This window comes from Herpailurus yagouaroundi, unplaced genomic scaffold (genome assembly GCF_014898765.1).
Source record: "Herpailurus yagouaroundi ecotype Mexico unplaced genomic scaffold, PumYag 139, whole genome shotgun sequence".
Lineage (NCBI taxonomy): Eukaryota > Metazoa > Chordata > Mammalia > Carnivora > Felidae > Herpailurus > Herpailurus yagouaroundi.
Genome location: NW_024412394.1, coordinates 74,887,859 through 74,911,132, shown reverse-complemented (window position 1 = coordinate 74,911,132; position 23,274 = coordinate 74,887,859). Strand labels below are relative to the sequence as shown.

At 40.0% G+C, this 23,274-nt stretch overlaps 1 protein-coding gene across 1 annotated transcript in view; it reads right to left on the bottom strand.

Moving 5' to 3' along the window:
- DCBLD1 (discoidin, CUB and LCCL domain containing 1) overlaps positions 1 to 23,274 on the bottom strand; it is a 65,415-nt gene that overhangs the window by 30,044 nt on the left and 12,097 nt on the right. The window contains exon 2 of the mRNA XM_040474623.1: positions 13,266 to 13,478. Within this exon, the coding sequence (XP_040330557.1) occupies positions 13,266 to 13,478 (213 nt within the window). The remainder of the gene's footprint in view (positions 1 to 13,265; positions 13,479 to 23,274) is intronic.

The window sequence follows — 23,274 nt, the reverse complement described above, 5'->3', positions numbered from 1 at the left end:
GCATAAAAGATTTAATCCTGGCATTAAAAATATTTTTTAATGTTTATTTTTGAGAGAGAGAGAGAGAGAGAGAGAGAGAGAGAATGCACAACAGCGAGCGTGAGCAGGGGAGGGGCAGAGAGAGAGAGGGAGAAACAGAATCCCAAGCAGGCTCCAGGCTCTGAGCTGTCAGCACAGAGCCTGATACAGGGTTCGAACCCATGAACCATGAGATCATGACCTGAGCCAAAGTCTGGGGCTTAACTGTCTGAGTCACCCAGGCACCCCTAATCCTGGCATTTTAAAATATCATGAAAAGGTCAGGAAAAGAAATGTGGAAAAGCAAGGGAGGAAAGAAAATCATTCGTGTAATAAATATATAGATGTTTATGAACTTTAATAGTGCTCACACCATGGTAGATAAGCAATTTACACTAAATCCATTTTTGTATAATCAAGTTGAAGGATGAACATTTTTTCAAAATTAAAGTGAGTCAGGTTACTGTACTTCACTTTTGCAACTCACTCTTAGTTCACATATACTTGAAATTCCTTTTTTGTGCAGATGAGTGAAGAGACTTGCTTTGCAAATCTAATAAAAATGAAATAACTAGTAACTCCTTGCTACTCATAAATGAGAATATTTTTCTAACCAAACTTATCTTTTCCAATATGAAATAAGAATGTATATCCTCCTCTCCAAATGGTGATAATGATATTGATCTCTCAAATTTCTATAGCATTCCAATAAGTCCTAATAAAAACAGTGAGGTAAGCAAGTCTAAATTGATCAACGAGAATTTGTTTGAATTCTTTTTAGTTGAAATATATTTGATATATAATACTGTAAATCTAAAGTATACTATATATTCATTTGATATATTTATGTACTTTAATGTGATTGTCACTGGAAAGATAATTAGCACTTCCATCATGTTACATAATTGGAATTATTAGTCTCTTAGAAAGTTTGGTGATTATACAGTTGACCCTTGAACAATGTGGTGGTTAGGGGCACCAACCCCTGTGCAGCTGAAAATCTGTGTGTACCTTTTGAGTCTCCAAAAAGTTGACTACTAATAGCCTATTTTTTTAAATTTTCATACTAATAGCCTACTGTTGATCAGAAGCCTTACCAATAATATAAAGAGCCAATGAACACATATTTTATATGTATTACATACTATATAATAAAGCTAAAGAAAAGAAAGTATTAAGAAAATCATTAAAACACATTTACAGTACCGTATTAAAAAAACAATTCATATGTAAGTGATCTGCATAATTCAAACCTGCATTGCTCGTCAACTTTAATTCAATACTGTTGCCTATATTCACTATACTGTGAATTAGATTAGGGTTTATTTACTACTTGTTACAAGCTTGTACCCTTAAATAACATCTGGCTTATCCACCCCACCCCACCCCCTGGTACCCATGCCATTTTACTCTGTTTTTATGAGCTTGGCTTTTTTAGATTCCATATATAAGCAATATCTTATAGTACTTGTCTTTCTCTGTCTGATTTATCCCACTTAGCATAATGTGCTCCTGGTCCATCCATGTAGTTGCAAATGGCAGGATGTCCTTTCTCTTGCCTCAACAACTGGATTTTTTTTTTTCAGATTTTTATGGAACAGTTGAAAGTAACAGTTGCAACACTGCATATATTTTACAGAGAAGAGATAAGAGCGTATATCATCATGCTAAGTTGTCGGGCAATGTATATCATTTCCTACACCAAAAAAACCACATAAATACAGTAAAACTCTAATTTGGTTGTATCCTCCCAAAGTCATGATAGGAATGTGAGTTGGGAGAGGTTCAAAGATAAAATGTAAACACATACATTCCTTTAATCACCTGTGCCCCCCAGGCTCCAGACCTTCTCCTCTTCTTACGGATGGATTGCAAAAATGCAACTAAGCCCTACAGGGGATGGAATGGACCCTCCCTCTATCAACGCAGCATTAGAAGTTATTTTGATGGGTTCATCACAGCACAACCCTCACAACAGCAGAAGGCAGCTTCAGTCCCGCGTGGAGGCTGGAAGTAGAATGCTGACGGTGGTACTGCCTATGGCAAAACATCCACATTATTTCCTGTCTGAAGGCCTGACAGGTAGATTCCCTTTCACAGAATGGAAGTTAACAACTGCATTCCTAGAGTTAAAAGGGGAAAGAGATGAAAACAGAAAAAATGTGACTGGCTGTGAGAGGGAAAAATAATGGGAAAGCACTGAAGGGTCCTACCAGTTTGTGCCAAGCAATGTTTTCAGTTCTCAGCCAAACTCTGTGGAGGATTATACCTTTTCTTATGAAAAAGCCTGTCTCCACCCTCAGCTGGCCAGACAATATATGTCACTGTTAGTAGTCTCCATCCCGACTTTTAAAAAGGGTCTCCGCCTATACTTAGACATTCACAAAGACAATTCCAATGGAAACCCAAATGAAAGCGTGGTGGCTCTGTCCATGGTTACGGTCTCTGTCCTGGGCAGTGTTCCTGGATTGGTAAACCTGTCTCAGTTCACAGACTGAACTAGTCTTTCTTGAGGGGGTCTTAAGAACATGGGCAGACCTCCACATAGGACTCACAGTTCTGCACGGGCGTTTGCTTCACAAGCGGCGGTGCTGTGTGCTTTGCAGCCCTTGGACTTGGTAGCTCCCACTCTCCCTCACTCTGACCTTGTCGGCGAAGCAGATTTCTTACTTCGCCATCCCCAGTTCCCGCCAGACTGGGGCGCAGCAGAGAAGCAGTTAGTTCATCAAGTAGGCAGACAAATCAGGAAAGATAAACACCTCTCCCTTTTGTGAAACCGAATTGGTAGCCCTGGATGGTGGGAAGGGCTATCAGTGACACCAAACGGAAGAGCACCGTGGCATCTGGCACCAGACAGGAGACCAAGACCTGGCAGACAATGGGCTGATTCCTTGGACAAAAGGATAAAAGGCCAGGAACCGTAGGAGCTGCCTTCATTGAGCACAGTAGGCCAGTTCCTCTCAACACATCCCTTGTCTGGAGCTACTGTTCCATGAGCAGCTGAGAGGGAAACCCTTTATCTTTCCTCGTGTGAATAAAAGAAAACTGTCCTACAAGGAAGAATAAACTGCCCCGAGCCAAGCCCAGAATCCTCTTGCTTGTCTGGCAATCTGACAATCTGTTCTGTACTACAATTTATGCTACTGCTACATTCTCTGAGGACTGTCTGGGACTCTACATTACAAGGCAATAATAGTGTGGTTGATAACTGCTCCAAGCCATTTTGGGTGGGCATATGCATTTCACTTTGAAACTGATGAAACTAAGCTTTTGTTTCCTCTGTGAAAGGGTGTGTTTTAAAAATGGTGGGTATGCCATTAAAAAAAAAAAAAAAAAAAAAAGACTCCTGCCCACCCATAACCATACAAAAACAGAGACCAAAGAGAAACCTAACTCCTGAGAGCTCTGTCATAAATCAAATTAAGCAACAACAAAACAACCTCCTGAAAACTTTCATTAACCTGATGAACACCCTCTGAAACACACATTTAATTTCTCATGACAGATAAGAACATGCCGATGAGTCGAAGTGACCCTTCCAAGGGAGTGTCACGGGAGGAGCCAGCCACATCACACGCTGCTGGCTGCCAGGAAGGTGGTAGCTGGAGCGGCCCGGATTTGTGCTTGGAGCCGTGCTGATAAAGCAATCTCTAGAAATGCTGAAGCTGCAAACGCCTTCACACTTGCGACTGTTTTCCGTTTGCTTTTTCAGTGCAGTCAGATGGCACGGTTGTCCTCGCCTGCCAATTGCAGTAGGGTCATCGTACAAAATTACAGAATTTTCAGGGCCATTTTCTTTGAAAAGGAGAGAAATTAGCATAAAAAAGGATATTCCTGGACTATGCTATTAAAACCATAGTCACGTAAGAATGTAAGTGGATACGTATCCCTGGAGAGTTTTGGTCTCTGGTTCCCAGACAAAAATCAGTGACAGATGATAAATGAACCAGGCAGATTCCAAGACAAAGGTGCAGCTTTCCTTGGGGCTATGAGACGCAGGTGAAGAGATGCTGGAACACCAGGGCTCACAACCCACCTAGGCCATTCCCTCTCTCCCAACAAAAGATGGCAGTTACAGAAACTCATCACAGTGTCTCCAGGGAAGAAGGATCTGGGGAAAAGGAGGAGGAGGAGGCCCATAGCTTTTTCTCTCTGAGGCTTACAGTTATGTCAATGAGGTACCTTGTGTGGAAGGTACCTCAATATAACCTTTCTTAATAAGTTTCTTTTTGAATTCTATCATGGCATAAAAGACAAAACAAAATAAAAAAAACAAATAAACAAAAAGTAGTCTTTCTCAAGAATGTCCAAAACGCAGACCCAATCAGAACAAAATAGACTTCTGAGGCCCAAAACAACTTTGCACAAGCTAGAAATTTCTTCGAAGGCTTTTGTTTTATTTTTAAAAGTTGTAACAGTTTTGCATGCTTCATAATATTGGCTGGGAGACATAAACCATTTATAAAATAGAAGTTACTAATCTTGTGCTTTCTCCCTATTTAGGATTTTTAAAAAATCAACAGACAGGGTATACTGCAGTATGCCAGATGTGTATCTTTCTAAAAAATATCATAGAAGTTGTGTTGCAGTTAGGAATGAAAACACTTAGTATCATTTCCCACTTTTCCCGTTTCTCTTGTTCCTAGTGTAATATAAATATTACCAGTTGGCTTCCCATCACTGTACTTCTAGATCACGGACAACGGTTAAAAAAAAATATTGGGAGTGGAGGTGGAAGTGCCGGAAACGTAAGAGAACAATTCTTGGGCTTCCGAGTTTTTCTATATCGCAAATCATTTAGCAGAGCACAACCGATTTAACCAATTTACCGTTAGGCTCCTGTGGTAAGCTGGTTTCTTTCTACCTCTAACCACAATGCCTCCTTAAGCATGCTGACTAGGAAGCATTTTCGTTTAAACCTTAACTTTATACTGGTACTCTGTATGTGAGTGATTTCTCAGGACTCCGTCTTCTCCTCAGGATACCTCTATGGGGAGGCCTGGAGAAGTTTCCATCTCTTCCAGCAAATGACAAAACTACAGCTCAGGTTTTCTTCTACACAAACCACTGGATCGGATGGTTTTTGTCATGCAGAATTGGGACATTACAGGGTTTAAGAGTGGAGTCTCTGTAATCAGATGCCCAGACTTGAATCCCACCCAGATCTAGTAGAGTGATAAGTGAGTTACTTGAGGTCTTTGAGCTTCAGTTTTCTTAACTGTGGATGTTAATAATAGGCCCTGTCCTTAGGGCCATCATGACAGTGAAAGGGGATAGTGACTCTAAAGAACTAAGCCCAGGGTACAGCATATAACTGAATGCTCACGTGTAAGCACCTTCTACAGTACTTTATGGTCTTTTCTATATAATAAGCAGAGTCCTAAAATTTTATGTAAATCAAGTCTTTTTGAAAATGCAGAGGGGATATTTGCAGAGCTTTTGTAAAAATCCAGATTTTTAAATATATGTTTGCCAAAACCAAGCTACATGCAGTCAGATTCATAGCGGGGCTATTGGACATCAGAGAAGGCTGTAGAGTAAATTGCATTGGCTTTAGTTCGTATGCATGCGCATGTGTGTATGTGTGTGTTAGAAGGGGTGGGAAACACAGGGGAAGGAAAGGAGACCCATAGTAGGAACACTGTCAACAAATGTACAATGGCATAAAGTTGTACAATGTGATGTGTACAATGTGATGTGGAAAAGACACAGACATGGGGAGACCCAGAAATGAGCTGGAAATGAAGGTGGGGAAGAGAGTGAGTGAGCCTTGAATGCCACCCTGACAAGTTTTTGTAACCAGGGGCATACAATTAATAACTTTCAAAATATGGAAAGAAAGAAATTATAATTCTATTCAACAAGATAGCCTTGGCTAGCCTGGAGGGAAGAGAGGCTGGTGAAAGGAGAGAGGGAAACATGGGGAGGCTCTTTCCACAAGAAACAGATACAAAGATGTAGCCTGACAGTGAGAATAAAAAAGCCAAACAGAAACACAACCAACTGTGGGCTTGCAGAATATGTGTTCTTGGTTCATCTCCCAAGGCTGGATGGAGAAAATCTGTAGAGGGAGCTGTTTCCGGCTTGGGGAACCCTTGTCACGTGCTTGGAATGCTTTGGGCAAAATGATTTGACCAGGAATGCACCAGGAGGGTAGGGTGCGGCAGCTCAGCCTCTACTGGGTGGAAGGGGAGTATTCAGGGTGCTGAGGGTGGACCGGTGGGAGCGATGAGGATGATGGCTCACACCTGCTGAGTGCTTCCTGTGTGCCAGGCCTCATTCATTTAAGTTATACATATGTGCCTCGATCACCCATATACAGCTAGATAGTACTGTTTTGCCCATTTTAAACATGGGGGATAGAGACAGAGAAAGACTACATAACTTGCTCAAGGTTAAGCAATTAAAAAATAAGCAGTATGGCAGGAATGTGAAGGCAGGCAGTCTAATTCCAGAGTCCACACTCTTCAGCACAAGTGAGAAATCTAGGCAGAAATGACAGCCTTAATCTCAATCAATGCTGAAGGCCAGCCTGGTTTTATTGATCCACAGTGACCCGGGTGGGGAAGCCTATGAGATTCCCTCAGAGCAAGGTCATTTGAGATCCTGAGGAGCCACTATCTGGTTTCCACCCAGATTCTTCCAGCAAGTCCATTGTCCAGGAACAACCCTAAACTTCACACATCCAGGGAAGGCCAAGTTTCAAGGGAAACTGGGACCCAGTCAATCTTCCTGAAACATCAGGAAAACAGAAATGACAATTCCTCTGGGGTCCCTGAGGGCAGTGGCAGCAGAAACAAAACTCTTGAGTGAATTCAAATCTCCAGGTCCTTTCTGGTCAGCAAGACGGGAAATGGAACTTAGCCATCGGATGAGTCATAAAGAGTTTTAAAGTTGAGAATAATGACCTTTAGTATGCATTCACAGCCCTCCCTCTTTAGTGTCATAAATAAAAGTTAGATATTTCATACTTTAAATGTAGGTATTTTGGTATAACACAGTATCTGAAGCAGCATCTACGTTTTCCCAAAGTTCAAGATATTTTAATGTTTTATGTAATTAACCTCTATTAATTTTTTACATTGTGAATATAAAAGGCCAGAGATGGAGAATCAGTACCAAAGCAGCACTCTGAACTGTACTATGAAACAATTCTAAATTTTAAGATATATTATTTAAATAGACTCTCTGTTTTAATCTTCAAATCCAGGCTTAAAAGTGAACCTGTTCAACCCTAGAGTAGTGTTGGCTACCTCAGTGAAGGTTCTGTGGTCTTATGTGCCCAAATATAAGATGAGTTTCCTCTGAAAAGGTGCCACCTTAGATTTGTGTTTTTCAAAGTCTCCTAGTACACTGACCTCTTTGAACAACAAGGAATTGAATTGTTTTGGGAAGACACTAGAAATACTTCAATGAATGTAGTCTTGAATGCCAAAAAGAGCCCACCTGACAAAGAGCTGTGAAAAGAAACAAAGAAAACAATGCAGTCTTAGTTTGCATTCCTGGGGAGGGGGGGAACACATGACCTCACAATTTCTAATGCTGGAAGTTTTTGCAAACAGGCCTTTCAAAGATCATTTTATTTCAGTTTTTTAAAAATGTTTATTTGTTTTTGAGAGAGTGAGTGAGGGAAGGGCAGAGAGAGAGGAAGACAGATTCTGAAGCAGACCCCACGCGATGCGGGGCTCGAATTCTCCAACTGGGAGATCCTGACCTGAGCTGAAGTTGGGCACTCATACCGAATGAGCCACCCAGGTGCCCCTCAAAGATCACTTTAAAAAGGTATAGTATTTGCCAAAAATGCATAATCTGACTTTAATCATGAAGGAACAACAAACCAACCCAAATCAACATTCTACAGAATAAGTAGCTGGAACTCTTCAAAACTGGACAAGGGACAAAGTAAGACTGAGGAACTTTCCCAGATTAAAGCAGATGGAGGAGTCATGATAACTGAATGCTTTGTGACCCTAGCTGAATCCTGGAACAGAAAAGAGATGTTCATGAGACGTTCGTGTTTCTTTGGAAGGTAGTCTCAGTTTCTTTGGTCTCTTGAACAGAAACCCAGAATTTCCACAGTTAGAGTGAAAACAACCTCTACTAAGCAAACTATACTTGTTACTTTTGGGGGGGGGGGGGAGCGTGGTCAGGATATTAGCACACATGATCTTGAAAGTCAGTGTATATATATTTTAGATCCAAATGTTTTGTAATTTTAAAAGCAAAACTTGTATTTAAAGATATCTTTAAAAAAAATAAAAAAAATAAAGATATCTTTAAAAACTTATTTTGCCGTTAAAATTTGTTTTCCCAAAAAAAGGTTGATATACCTTTACTTTGTCAATTTTGCTGCATCCTGGCTGTTTCAAGGGTATTTTGAAAGGAATAATCAGTGTCTTAACTCAGTGATAAATACATATGGAATTCTTCTGATATTGAACCTGAAATATCAACTATAATTATAATATGTGACAAACAGAAGAAGAATAATCCCACCTTGTCTCTATTAGGCCTTTTAAAAGCAATGAGATCAAGTGCATGTTTTGCCTGATTACTGTGATAGTTGGTGTGGTTTACACTTGTTTACAATGCATTTTACTACCATGAGTGTGGATTACAAAAGTGCCCAAAGTATATGAACCAAACATTTAAAACAAAATTGGCATATTAAAAATGAACTGCATCATGATTAAAAGTGCAGAACTTCAGCATACTCACAATTGTTAATGCAATCAGCATTCCAAGTACTTCCATTCTTGGCAAAGCTTACTAACACTAATGCCAGAAAACATTATTCTTTTTCAAAACATTAACTCCACATTCAAAATTCTGATAGTGTTGAGCCTTAAAATCTCTTGGCATGGGTTTTAACAATTCATTGGTTAATGAAAAAAACTGAGTTGGATAAACTAAAACTACTCAGCTATTTCAGCCACACATGTAATTGTTAGAGCTGTCATATATGGGGATTTGAAAGAGGTATTCCAGAACATACATTCTCCACTGCTGCCCTTGGGCAGGCACTTTGTGCCATCACCACCAGCCCAGACAAGTGTTATGGATCCTGGAGACCCTGCACTACTAGGGCTCTCCCTCCATGGTCATGCCAGGTCCTGTAGCTACACTGGCTGCAGAGTAACCTCCCGCTCTCCCAGGGACCTGGGCAACAGCCCCACAGGAATGCCCACCCCCAGCTGGACACAGGATGACAAAGCACTTGTCCCTCCCTCCTCCTCCTTCCTCCTCCTTTGCAGATGCCTGCACTCCTTAGGGAAGTTCAAACTGGCCAGGAGACTATTTTAACTAAGTTAAAATATTGGTTTAGTTAGTATTTTTGGTCAAAGGAAATCTATTGTTTATTAACGTATCAACATCTGATTGTTAAAGAAAAAATAGAAAGTGGAGAGAAGATATAACAATACCCATAGTTAAAACTTCTAAAGTGTCACTTTAAGATTCTCCAGCAGTTTTTGGGGTGCCTGGGTGGCTCAGTCGGTTAAGTGTCTGACTTCATCTCAGGTCATGATCTTGCGGTTCGTGAGTTCAAGGCCCGTGTCAGGCTCTGTGCTGACAGCTTGGAGCCTGGAGCCTGCTTCGGATTCTATGTCTCCCACTCTCTCAGCCCCTACCCTGCTCACACTCTGTCTCTCTCAGACATAATAATAAACATAAGAAATAAACTTAAGAAAAAAAAGATTCTCCTGAAGTTATGTTGTCTTAGTTGATGTGAAGGTTTTTTTTCCCAATTGATATATTAGTGTACATTCATGTTTTACCTAATAGTATATCATAAGCATCTTCCCATATTAATAGTCTTTTAAACAAATATGTGTTTAATATGCCAACTAACTGTAACATGTCTTAGTGAACTGATTCCTTATCATTGAACTTGTTGATTCACTTTTAAAAAAATCATTGATTCACACTGAGTCGATCTACTACATTCATGTCACTGGATTCAATATTATAAGCACATAGATAGGAGTCAGTGGCTCCTCTCAGAATGCTTTTCAAAACTACAAAAGATACAAACATACACACAACACATATAGCATATGCATGTCTACACTTTCTATATGTGGCCCTGAGCATTTAATTAAAAAAAATATATTCTTACAGGACTGAAATATCCTAATTTTCTTTCCAGGTGTTTCTTTTATTGCTGATTTCTGTAATCCTTGTCTATTGGGTTTGCCTTAGCACGACCGATCAGGAAATCTCTAAAGTAGCCACAGAAGAAAAATACTGAGCATCTTTAAATGTTTCATCTTAAGAACATCCCTAGCCAATTTGCGCACCTGGGTGGCTCAGTCAGTTAAGCCTCCAACTTTGGCTCAGGTCATGATCTCGTGGTTCGCGAGTTCGAGCCCTGCATCGGGCTCTGTGCTGACAGCTCGGAGCCTGGAGCCTGCTTCGGATTCTGTCTCCCTCTCTCTCTGCTCCTCTCCCATTTACATTCTGTCTCTCTTTCTCAAAAATAAATAAAGATTAAAAAAAAATCCCTAGCCAAAAACATTAACTACACCTGCATGTTAGACAAAACTGCTGTATGATGTAATACTGGGCTGAGACTTTGTTGTGGTTTTCTCTGAGGGGTGGTCCTGGGACAGAGAAGCAGACATCTGGAAACAGAGGTCTTAGAGCCACAAAGACATCGATATAAATCCTCCTCTCATCCCTTACTGAGCTGTGTGATTTTTGGCATGTTAGTCAAAAACAGAAAACAAAAATCCAACAAAAAACCCCAACTCATTGTGCTTCAGTTTCCCTACTTATAGAAAGGAGGTAAGAAAATAACATTTACCTCCAAGGTGGATGTAAGCGTTCTAGAAAACCTATGTAAGGGTCAAGCATGTGCCTGGCACACAACAGACACTGAATATGCTTATTTCCACAATGAGCATATATTCTGTTTTTAAAAGATAAACCTAGGGGCGCCTGGGTGGCTCAGTCAGTTAAGCGGTCGGCTTCGGCTCAGGTCATGATCTCGCGGTCTGTGAGTTCAAGCCCTGCGTCGGGCTCTGTGCTGACAGCTCAGAGCCTGGAGCCTGTTTCAGATTCTTTGTCTCCCTCTCTCTGACCCTCCCCTGTTCATGCTCTGTCTCTCCCTGTCTCAAAAATAAATAAAACATTAAAAAAAATTAAAAAAAAAAAAAAGATAAACCTAACCATATATAATAAAATATAAAGAGAAAATTTTATTTACTTGGCTTTACTGCTACAGGTGAATTGTAAGCCATTACTCATTTCCTAGTGAAGGGTCTAAGTCTTGAAAATTCAAGAGTCTAGAAATGTAGAGGTCGGTGCCCAGAAGCTGACCATGAGCACCTGGGAATCTACCTCCTAATATGCAGTTAATCCCATGCTTTTCCTCCTTTCTGTATATTCGCGAATACACATAGGAGATGATGAAGTAAAGTCACAGTGTGGGAAAGCCACTTCCACTCTCCAGTCCTGCTCCGGAATGATTTGCTCCCCTTTCTAGTTCTTCTCACCTCGCCTCTGATTTGAGAGAGCCCCAAAACAACAGAGGACTACTCTGCTGCTCTGTCAGCAGGTGGAATTAACTGCTCACCTTTCAAGAAAGTAGATGTTCCCCTGGAGACACCAGTGTGGAAAAGCCGATTCTGGCCCTGCAGTGCTTTGCCTCACATTTTACAGGAGAGCTCTGACACTCCACCCTCTTCTCTGAATGTGAATGAAATTTCCTGGCTAATGAGGGTTTCCCTGAAGAGTGCTTCCAAAAAATAATACACATTTGGTCACCAGTAAGTGTTCCCAGGGGCCTTAAGCAACCCTGGAATTCTCATTTTTCCCATTTGAATCAAACTGTGGAGTTAAAAAGTTGCAACCAATCATATGAAATCAACTATCTTTACTCGGTCAGAGCAATTCAGTCATCATTAAAATAGACATAATATTCCCAGGGATACAAAAATCTTGGATTTTTCTTCCCCCCATGGGGGTTAGATAAACACACATATCTGAATGGTCTCCAGGCTAGTCTGGGCCTCCACGCTGGGAGGAGGGACCAGGAGAGAGGAAACACATCTGTGTGCAAAGGTAAATACAACATTGAAAGTTGTGTGTGTTTGAGACGTTGCCTGTAGAGCTAGTAGGTAGACAAAACTTGCATCATTTTTGGAGTTGTATGCATAGGGAATTTCAGAAAACCTCTAACCTCAATAGACCCTGTACATAAGATTCTGTCTTTGTTTTTGAATTGTCTAAATCCACACTGTTTCCTTGGGCTCAGGATCACAGGGTCACTGTTACAGTGACTGCAGACTCCAATGTACTAACCGCACACCACAAAGCACAGAAAAAGCTTAGTTCAAAAGATTATTTTGAAAACTGTCCTTTGCTTTTGCTGTTCCGTTACCCTGAAAACTCTGACCTCAGACATGCACGGTCCATTCCCTCGAGTCACTTGGGTCTCTGGTCAAATGTTCTCTTACTGGAGAAATCTTCCTGACCGTCCCTTGTGAAGTAGCAGAAACCCACTCAAAAACAGGCCCTGTATCACCTTAGGATGCCTTATTTTTCTTACTCTTATTTTTCTTTAAAAAAAAATTTTTTTTTTAAGTTTATTTGAGGGAGAGATGGAGAATGAGCAGGGGAGGGGCAGAGAGAGAGAGGGAGAGCAAGCATCCCAAGCAGGCTCTGTGTTGTAAGTACCAAGCCCGATGCCAGGCTTGAACTCATGAACTATGAGATCATGACCCGAGCCAAAACCAAGAGTTGGATGCTCAATTGACTGAGCCACCCAGGCTCCCCTCTTATTCTTATTTTTCTTTCTCCCTACCTCTCATATTATAGATGCATTTGATTTTCCACCTCCCCTCCCCGGCAATGCAAGCTCCATGAAAGGAGGAACTTTGTTTTTTCACTGCTATATCCCACAGAGTTCGTGAATACCCCATTACTGTTCAATAAATATTTGCCACATGAATGAATGACTTGTAGATGTTTTAGCCAAATCCCATACATCTCCAATTCTCTTCCCAGCAAGATATAAATGCAAACAAAGCTCCTGGAATACATGTAAGGCTAACACTAAATCTCCTTAGATGTCTTTGTTGCAACTTACAAAGCAAGTGTATCCATATGAGCTACGCTAAGAATTTACAAAAAGCAAGCTTCTCTTCTAATCTTCCCAGGCTATAATACTAATGAACACACAATTTGCCCTCCCTCTCAAGTTTCAAATCATTTCATGCTCACAGAAACCTAGATATCTTTCTTACCATACTGATCGGAATTGGTGGTGAAGAGAAGGTAGTCAGAGGCACAGGTCTGGGATTCAATATCCAAATCTCCTAACCTCAGAATCAGTCTCTTCCCTTTTGGTACTCTGATAGTCTTTTCACAAACAGTGTGATTGGGGTAAGTCCCTGGATAATTCTTAGACGTCATTGTGCCGCTGTCCTGATAGGTCACTACGTGCCCACAGCCATCACCTGGTAAAGAAAAAAAAGAATGAAAGAAGTGAAATTAATTCTTATTGAGCATTGAGAGAGTCTAGTACAATCTCCAAGTCATGTATTTATTCCTTCTTTGCAGAGAGAGAAAAGCTAAAAAAAAAAAAAAGAAGAGGAAGAAGAAGAAATTATTTACTATTTCAGGGTATTTCATCTGGTTTCCCAGTTTAATCTTCTGAATATTGATCAAAATGTTTCCGATACTAGAATGGAAAGCCCTTGGCAAACACATCATTTAATCACACTACTTTTTCTAACCATCTATTTATCTACCCACTGAAACTTGCACAGTAGGCCCTCGACACTCACACATTTGCCATTTGTGGCAACGCCACGCAATAGTTTGTGATGGAGAAAATCTGACTTGCTTTAGAGGGTCATCATACTGCTACACAAGAAAATGTGCTCCACATGCTGCTGGTAGAATCTGAGACCCAGGCTGAGAGGAGAGTGAGAACCTGTAGGACGCTAGCAGCCATTTGACATTCGTATCTCAGTTAATGGCAGTCACAGATGTGAAGGTTCCTGATAGACCCAGGATGTGTCATTAGAGATTGTTGAGGGTCTAGTGCATTGAGCGCTTGCCACGTAACTAGACCTGGTATTGTCAGAGACACAAAAAAAGCAGCAAGGGCAGCTTTGCAGAACTAAGAGCAAAATGGGAGACGGTCACATGTTCAACTAATGTAATACTAGGTGCTATGTGCCATATCTGGAACTTAAAAGTGCTGAGGAAGGTAGGAGAGAATCGATTTCAGTGAATTATCACACTTCACTAAAATAAATTTTCTTAAGACTTTTCTGAGTAGGAAAAAACATCAATTGACCAACTCGTTGCTCCAGTAGATGAAAATGACTAAATCATTCACTCAGATATCTAAGTGCATGCACAATTGGGTGGGTTGCAAGGTAAATTAGCATACACTGCATTCAAATTGCAAAATTCCTGTGGTTAGTTTGGCTTCACATAAAAGCAAGAATTTCTGCCCTTAACTGGAGGGAGAGAAAGCAGAAATTAACTGAAGAAGGAATTCTCAGAGTAATAATAAAATGAGAGGCCTCATAATAATAAATAATAAATAAATAATAAAATGAGAAGTCTCCCACAGAGAAGCCCCAACTTGAGCAGCCTTCTTCCTCCTCTAGCCTCTTCCTGAGCTAGAGGAGGATTGGCCTGGGGCCTTCCTTTATCCCACTCTCTTCTGACCCTGAGGCTCCCAGCCTAAATGATAATGGAGGCTCAGTAAAAAAAAAAAAAAAAAAGGGGGGGCGGAGGGGGAGGCACAGAACTCCAGAATCTACTCCATTTATCAGCAGACAAGTCTAAGGAGAAGATCCACCCATAATCCAGAAGCTGCCACAAAATTCCCAGGGCCCCAGACAGGCGGATGGATGGGGAGAGAAGAATTAACCTTACCAAGCGATGGGTCAGAGAAAACCAGCAGAAACGCAGGTGGACACCAAGATAAACTACTATGAAACCTGGGCACCTAGGGAGAAGCTGTGCAATTTATCTGGAAGATGATAGAGACCCATACAAGTTTTTGAGAAAGGAGATAATGAAAGAAGTATTTGGAAAAAAGATAGTCTGGTTTGGCAATGCTACAGGAATTAGGATGTAAAGACAATCTGGATCAGAGGAGCAGGACAAAGGCTAGGAATGGGGCAGCTAGAAAGGGAAGGGAAAGAAAAACAGATATTCACAAGAAAAAAAAAACTACTGGCCTTGAGTTTTGGCTACTTATAGTAGGAAAGACAAGAGGAGGGAGAAAAAAAACAACAACAAACCATTGAGATTCTGAGTCTAGAAATGACTGGAACACTGAGGCTAATATAAATAGAGAAGCCGAGAGAGAGAGAGAGAGAGAGAGAGAGAGAGAGAGAGAGAGAGCGCGCGCATGCGCGAGCGAGCAGGTTTGGGGACAGACGTTGTAAGTCTGGTTAAGGCTGAGGTGACAGCTCTATTTCTTGACATCTCTGGCAGTGAGCACAAAATAGTTAAAAATTAAATGAAAATTATACTAGAGTGAAGCATGTGGTGCAGAAGCACATAGTGAACAGGGCTTTGATTTAAAATTTGAATTATCTGCCTGCTTGTAAAGGCTTTGGTTTAAAAAATCCAATTTTGGGGAGTCTGGGGGGCTTAGTCGGGTAAGCGTTCAAGTTCAGCTCAGGTCACGATCTTGTGGTTTGGGAGTTCAAGCCCTGTGTCCGGCTCTCTACTGTCAGCTCAGAGCCTGCTTGGGATTCTCTGTCCCTCTCCCCACCCCACCCCCCCACTCTCCCTCTCTGTGCTTCCCCCACTGGCGCTCTGTCTCTCAAAAATAAACATACAAAATCAGTTTAAAAATCCAATTTACAGTTTCTCTTGAAAACTGGAAAGACATGGCAATCATGCCAGCAGGCATTCTTATGGGGCTAGTGACACAGTGGCTGCCCCTTTAAAGGAGACAGGTGCCCTAGCTCCCCACCAGACCCTGACTGCTCATTTCTAGAACACGTCCCACCTTGGGAGGCAATGATTTTGAGCATGCTGCTAGGGCAACACTAGGGAAGCTAGTGTACAAAAAATCATGCATACAAATATACACATAACTAACCCCCTCTATGCCGCCAAGAGTTCACCTGGTCAAACATGTCAATGCCTTTTATTACTATGAAATTCTCTGCTTTAATAAGAAAAGAAAAAGCGAACTCTTTTGGAAAACACAACTAAAAAATATAAAATGAAGGGTAATTATATGTGAATCAACTTTCATATCATTATTGTATTCTTGATTTTAAGTGACATGTCATGACAAAGGAAAATCCCAGGGTATCACGTTTATCCAACCCTGTAATTACACTTCTTACCAATCACTTTCACTCTAAAGCCCAAGAGGAAGCTAATTTTACCGGGTGATACGGGGCAGAAAGTGAGCAGGTTTGTCTCCAACACTCCCCTCGTTATTCTGCCTGGGGGATCTGTGCCTCCTTGGAAAAATTTCTCTTTTCCATTAACTATCAGAATGAAACTCTAGGAGTCTTTGTTCTGCCAAAAAAAAAAAAAAAAAAAAAAAAAACCACCCAACCCTGAAAGGAGCTGCTGAGTCCTAATTCGTTAAAAAGCAAGCTGTCATTAGAAGTTGTAATTTCACCTCTGCCTATGGACAGAGACTATTTCTAGAGTTTTCTGTGGCAAACACTAATAATAATACATTTATCCCAGGGTATTAACTACATCAGGAATTTTCACCCTATTGTCCTCCCATAGTGTGATTAAGAAAACTAGATAGAATAATAATACTGTAATACATACTTGAAAGTGGATGAGAGAGTAGATCTTAAATGTTCTCACCACAAAAAAAGAAATGGTAATTTTGTGAGGGGATGGAGGGGTTAGCTAACATTGTCGTGGTAATAATTTTGCAATATCGAAGTGTGTCAAATCAACACATTGTAGATTTGAACTAACACAATGTCATATATCAATTATATCTCAATAAAGCTGGAGGAAAAAGCACTAGAAATATGCCAAAGGGGAGAATAGAGAACTGGTAGGGAGAGAAAATGGCTACCATATCATGGATTGTACAAGGCAGATTCATGCAAATAATCAACAATAGAGAAACAATATTCCCATGACCTCATCCTAACACTCTGGTAGTTTAACTCATCACCTGACTGTAGTTAAGAATCACTGACAGGGAAGACAACAAAAATTATTTAAAAATCTATCAGTCTTTGTTCCATTTCTTGTGTGTCAATGTCAATTTCCTGGTTGTGATTTGCAAGATGTTATCATTGAGGGTAACTAGGTAAAGGGTACAGGACATTTCTCTGTGTTATTTCTTGCAATTGTATATAATCTACAGTTATCTCAGAAAAAGTTTCATTAAAAAAATTGAAAAAAAATCTGTCAGTGTAGTTAATTTTGGCTGACGAGGGTAAAAATGAGGGGGCTTTCATTTTCTACTTTATACGTTTCTACACTATTTGGATTTTGTTATTCTGTATGTTTCTCCCATTTAAACTATGCTTAAATAAAATATACAAATTTACATTGAAAAAGTATATATGGAATGCCAACCAATAAAGGAGGCCACTTTTATTTGAAAATCTTTCTGTAACAAATTCATTACCCATCTTCCTCATATTTGTCTAAGGAGCATAGGGTGTTAGGTCTGGGGCGGGGCGGGGAGGGGGGGGGGGCGGCGCTATACATGTTCCAGTTTACAGATGAGGAAACACAATGCATACTGACTTTCCTTAAGGCTACTTTACTGATGGTGGATCCCAGACTGCAATTCCCAGGTGATTTAGCAATGGCTCTAGGATTTTAAAAAACATTTTTGTCTTCTTTGATTTTGTAACAAATACTTATGCTTAATCTTTAAAAAACATCTGAACTGCTGCCCTATCAGACCTTCCTTTGGATACTTTGATGACACCCTCCTATTAAAATGAACAGTTCCCTAATGAGAGAAAGCTGACTCCTGCAAGTCATAAACAGATGGAAAACCATTGGGTAGAAAGCTGAGGAAGAACTTCAAAATTTAAGTACCAGATGTGTTACCATCTAAACTCACTGATGGATCCCAGCATGACTACAAGTAAGGCAATCAGATACTAGGTGTCTCCAGGTTGGATAAAATGTGCTCTATGCACCAACACCTATGAAGCACTCTTGCCAAAAAGCAAAACGTGAATCAATAATTGACTCCAAATCTCATCAAGCCTTTACACCTAACTTCCAGGCTACAGGAAATGCACAAGTTTATTGACACTGTAAGGAAGCCATTAGCCAAATCTAGGCTGGAATATGCTAGTGCAACTGACCTAGTTTCTTCAACAATGAATTGTATAAAGAGGCATAAAAGAATGTATTTGTTTTAAACTAAAGGAAACTGAAGAACCACAGCAACCAAGTGAATCTCATTTGGATCCTGATTTGAAAAACCAACTTTATAAAACTGTTTCAAGAAGGTAAGTGGGGTACTGATATCAGGAAAGTATTATTCATTTTATTAGGTGTGATAATGATGTTGAGGCTGTGTTAGAAATGTCTTTTTTTAGGGAAGCCTACTGACATATTTGGGCTGAAATGGCATGATAACATGAAGTCTGGGATTTGCCTTAAAATACTCGAGTGAAAAAAGGGAGGAAGCAGGATAAGAAAAAAGAGATGGGGGAAGGTTGATGGCTGCTATGGAGGAGGGTTCAGTTTAAAAAAAAAAAAACTGAAATGAAAAGAAATGAAGGTCAGTCTTTAGGGGAAAAAATATCACCTTGGTTTTGAGGATTAAGCTCCATATGGTGTTGGGAGGCCTGATGGGTAGTGAGCCACAGTGATACAGGAGTGTGGGGTGAGACCGCTAGGTTCAAGTGTCACCTACCTAACATCAAAGGCGGGGGGGAGCATGGAAATAAAGGGGAAGGAGGAAGCTTTGCCACAGGGAACTTGTCTAGTCTTCAAAAGTGGCTACCACCCAGTGTTTATCTTTTTCTTCCTTTGAACTGTAATTTAATGGCCAAAGCACATGATGACTAAACTATCCGTCATTTCCTCCTCTCCTCTGCAGAATATTTGAAGAGTGGTCACTCCATGATGGGCCTAAATCCTGGGGTTTGCTTGGAGCCATAGCCGACTTGTGAGACTGATCAAACCCCTTCTCAAAACAGCTTAAAAAACAAAACTGGATGAAGTTGAGATTTTGGAAAAAGCTGCTAAGTACTCAGTAGTTTATAGATCCCCAAGTGACCTCTACACAAAATTTAAGTATTTTATTTGTGAACATTTGGAAACAATCTAAATTAGAAAAGGATGGTCAAACTAACTATATCTCCAAGCCATGTGGTAATAAGGAAAAGTTAAAGTCATGGTTTAGAATTCTCTTTAACTTAAAAACGGGATATAGTGTACTAATAGATATAAAGGGAAAATGTTTGAAGTGTTACGATGTAGGATTACAAGTGATTTTCATTTTATTGATAGATTTATTTTCTAAATTCTCTACAATATGAAAGCATAATGTAGACATCAGAAAAATAGTATAATGAAAAATACCAAATTTACCTAATGTTCTCTGTAACATAAGCTACTTTTAGCATTAGCCTTAAGGTACAGACTGAAAGAAGTCTCTTTAAACCAATACGCACAGACTGTCATTAAAAACTCACTCAACAGCTAGGAATTTAGAATAATGCAGATCTCACTTGAAGGAGCTCACAGGCAAAGGGAGAGGGGTGTGCTAACAAGTAATTCCTGAGAGTATAGTGACAGCTCCCAGAGGTATGGGCTCAATATCTATTCTCCAAATGCCTGAAATGAATGCATATGTCTCTATGCTTTTAATATCAGCTGTTCCGGAAATATGGATATACAGGGTATTTTCTAAATAAGCTTAAAACAAATCCCAGATGCTTGTCTACACGCGTCAACTGTTTATTTAGTCTACTCTAATTCCACCCACTAAGAAAGGAAAACAATAACTTCCTTAAAAGACTATTTCCCTTTGATAAGAAATCACGTTCCACTAACAGAAAAGTGAAATTAAGACATACCTAGTATGAACTAAGTTCTGTAATACTACAAAGCAAGAATTAGGCTTCAGAAGAAAACTTTCAACTGAATTGCACTTGTGGAAAATTGGATGACATAAAATACATAACGCAAAAATTCCTTTAAGATTAATTATTAACTAATCTATACAAGAAAACAACAGACCTCAAACATTTTAAAAAATTTATGACCCATAGTTAGAACATAGATTTTTTTGGGGTACCCAGGGGGCTCAGTCGGTTGGGCATCCAACTTCGGCTCAAGTCATGATCTCACAGTTTGTGAGTTGAAGCCCCGCATCAGGCTCTGTGCTCACAGCTCAGAGCCTGGAATCTGCTTTGGATTCTGTGTCTCCCTCTCTCTCTGCCCCTCCCCCACTTGTGCTCTGTCTCTGTCTCTCTCTCTCTCTCGATAATGAATAAACATTAAAAAAAAAAAGATTTTTCATTACAATCTAAGTAAGCACACATACACACACATGTAGAAACAAACAGAAGTCTAACGTTACAATTCTTTTTAGCGTATGTAATGCGTTATGATTTTCCTATTCCACTTCATTTTTTTAAATTGAAAGCATGCTGGTTGTGTCAACTGAATTAATTTTATTGCCTACTAATGGGTCACCACCTGCAATTTGAGAAATAGTGCTCTAAAATATCACAAGAGTGAAACCATTTCTAGAAACATGATTTCATTCCTGTTGTATCATTGCTCTTGTAATATTCAAGTTATAACAGGTCTCAACCCATATACAATCACCTGTGTGTGGGTGTGAGAACATCTTTTCCCATGTCTAAGATCAAGTGAGCTCTTGATGACTACAATCTTTTCAACCACAAAGGGGAGTTTGCAATTATTACAGTTCTTTGTCTGATGGCAATGTGAACAGATTTCCCAAGGTATTACTAATTTCATTGTCAGCCATACTCTCTCATAAATTTTGCTCTTTTCAGCTGTGTTTAACTTTTTTTATGTTGTGTGTTGCCTGGAATGGAAAAATAAGAGCAGAAGGTCAAAATTTTTCATTTTCTTGAAGGAAAATGGATAATACTATGCTGATAGAAGACACAGCTATAGATTAGAAGCATAGGACCGAGTTCTGCAAAACTGTTTTAGAATCTCTTTAGACCTTATTGCCACCAAGTACAATAATGGAAGCTAATGATAGGACTAATGATCTAAAGAAGATGATACTTTTGCCTCAGCAGATGAAAGACATTTGGCAGTAAAATAAAAGGAAACACAAGGTACTTATTGTCAAAAAGTCTCTCCATGTAAACTCCCAAGACGGTGTTTCCTATCAGCTGAAAGAACCACTTAAAATAAATCAATTTGAATGCATGAAAATGAAACGAGTCATTTCAAGAGGTCCTATCCAAGACTCCTTACATAATGTGAGGCTGTTTCCATCAGGGTGCAAGGGCATCAAACATTTTAAATGTTCACATAAGAAACATACCTAACAGTAAAAAAAAAAAAAATCTCAAAACCTAATTTAGTGCTATCCATTAATGTGCTATAAGTAAAACCACATAGAACTGCAAGAACTGCATAGTTCTTGGTCACTCTCCTGTTCTGTGATTCCCAAGGAAAAGTTAAAGATCACAGAAGGGGTGTGGGTGTGGGGGAAGAGGGCTTGCACACCTATTGCTTTTCTAATTTCATAAATTATTTCCATATACTTAAGAGGTGACAGATGACAATGGTTAGGACACTGGGCTCCTGTCCAGTACTGACTGTTTGACCTTAGATAAGTCCCTTTACCTCTCTTAAAGAGCTACAATTCATCATCACAGAGACAATGATATCGTCCCCCTCCCTCGACACACAGGGTTATCATGAGCATTAAGTGAGATAATGGTAGTAAAGTATTAAGCACAAAGGCTAGCATACAGTAAGCATTCAAAATATTTTAACTGCCATATTTTTATTTAAAACTACCACACATATTAAAGTAGCAAGAATGTTGCTTTGGGTTTGCTGACTTTGTCCAAGTTCCCTCACTCACTGGCTCCATGATCTTAAGAAATTACCTTTTTTGTGTGTATCAATTTTCCTCATCTTTAAAAAGCCTAACCACACATGCGCCTGGGTGGCTTAGTCAATTAAGCGTCCGACTCTTGATTTCAGCTCAGGTTATGATCTCAGTCATGAGATCAAGCCCCATGTCAGGCTCCACACTGAGCGTGGAGCATGCTTTGGATTCTTTCTCTTCCTCTTTAAATAAATAAACAAACATTAAAAAAGAGCCTGACCACAATTGGGCATGGTAAAGATGAGTGAGCCTGTGTTAAGGGTTAGAGAGTCTGTCAGAAGCTTTAATTAGAATACTCCCTGCCCCATTATGTATCCAGGGCCCCACTGACTGCTAGGACAGCATCTCCCAAAGTGGGCACTGTATGCTTTTGAGTCTTTGGGAAACTTAAAAGGAGGTCAAGTCTTCATCTCCAAATACGATCTGCAAGATAAATTTTACCTGTAGAATTTTACCTTTTTCTTTGCCACAGGCCATCTCACAGCCCTTAGAGTGCACAGTGACGTTCTCACAGCAAACACAGGTTGGAATATTCTCAGGGAACCCCTTCCTCAGTGGGTGTCTCCTGATGTAGTGTTCCATAGGGCACATGGCCGGCCAACTCCTGGGCTAGGCTCTCAAAAATGGGATGCACACTGGGATTCCATGATGGGGCTTCTGGGATTAAGGCTGAGATGCAGAGAAGTGGATTCTGGCCTTGAGACTTTAAAGAACGATACTGAAATTATACTATGTGAATCTGATAATTCAAAAGGAAGAATTTTCCTACTGTTGTGAACTCACAAGTGCTGTGGGGGAAATTTGTAACAAATTGGATGCATTCTTTAAGAGAAGTTGCTTAATTTCAGAGATAAAAAGGGGAAAAAACTTGTTTGTACAGCAAAACAAGTCTAAGACAACTATTTTATCTCTGTTGAATAGATGCTTAGGATAAGGAAGTTAGAGAAAAGCAGCTGCTGACCTTTACCAATAATGTCAGGATGTTGATGTAATGTCCAAGTTGCAATTGCTGGGGGTGAAGATAAACGCGGGAAATCTTTCCTGTCTCTACCATGCACTATATTTTCTAACCTTGGTTCCATGTTAAATATACACACCGCCAATATTCAGATAAAGTGTAAATGGACTTTTGACTTTTCTCTCTGGAGTAAAAAAAAAAAAGAAAAATCCAGTATACCAAGTGTGGATAAAGTTAATCT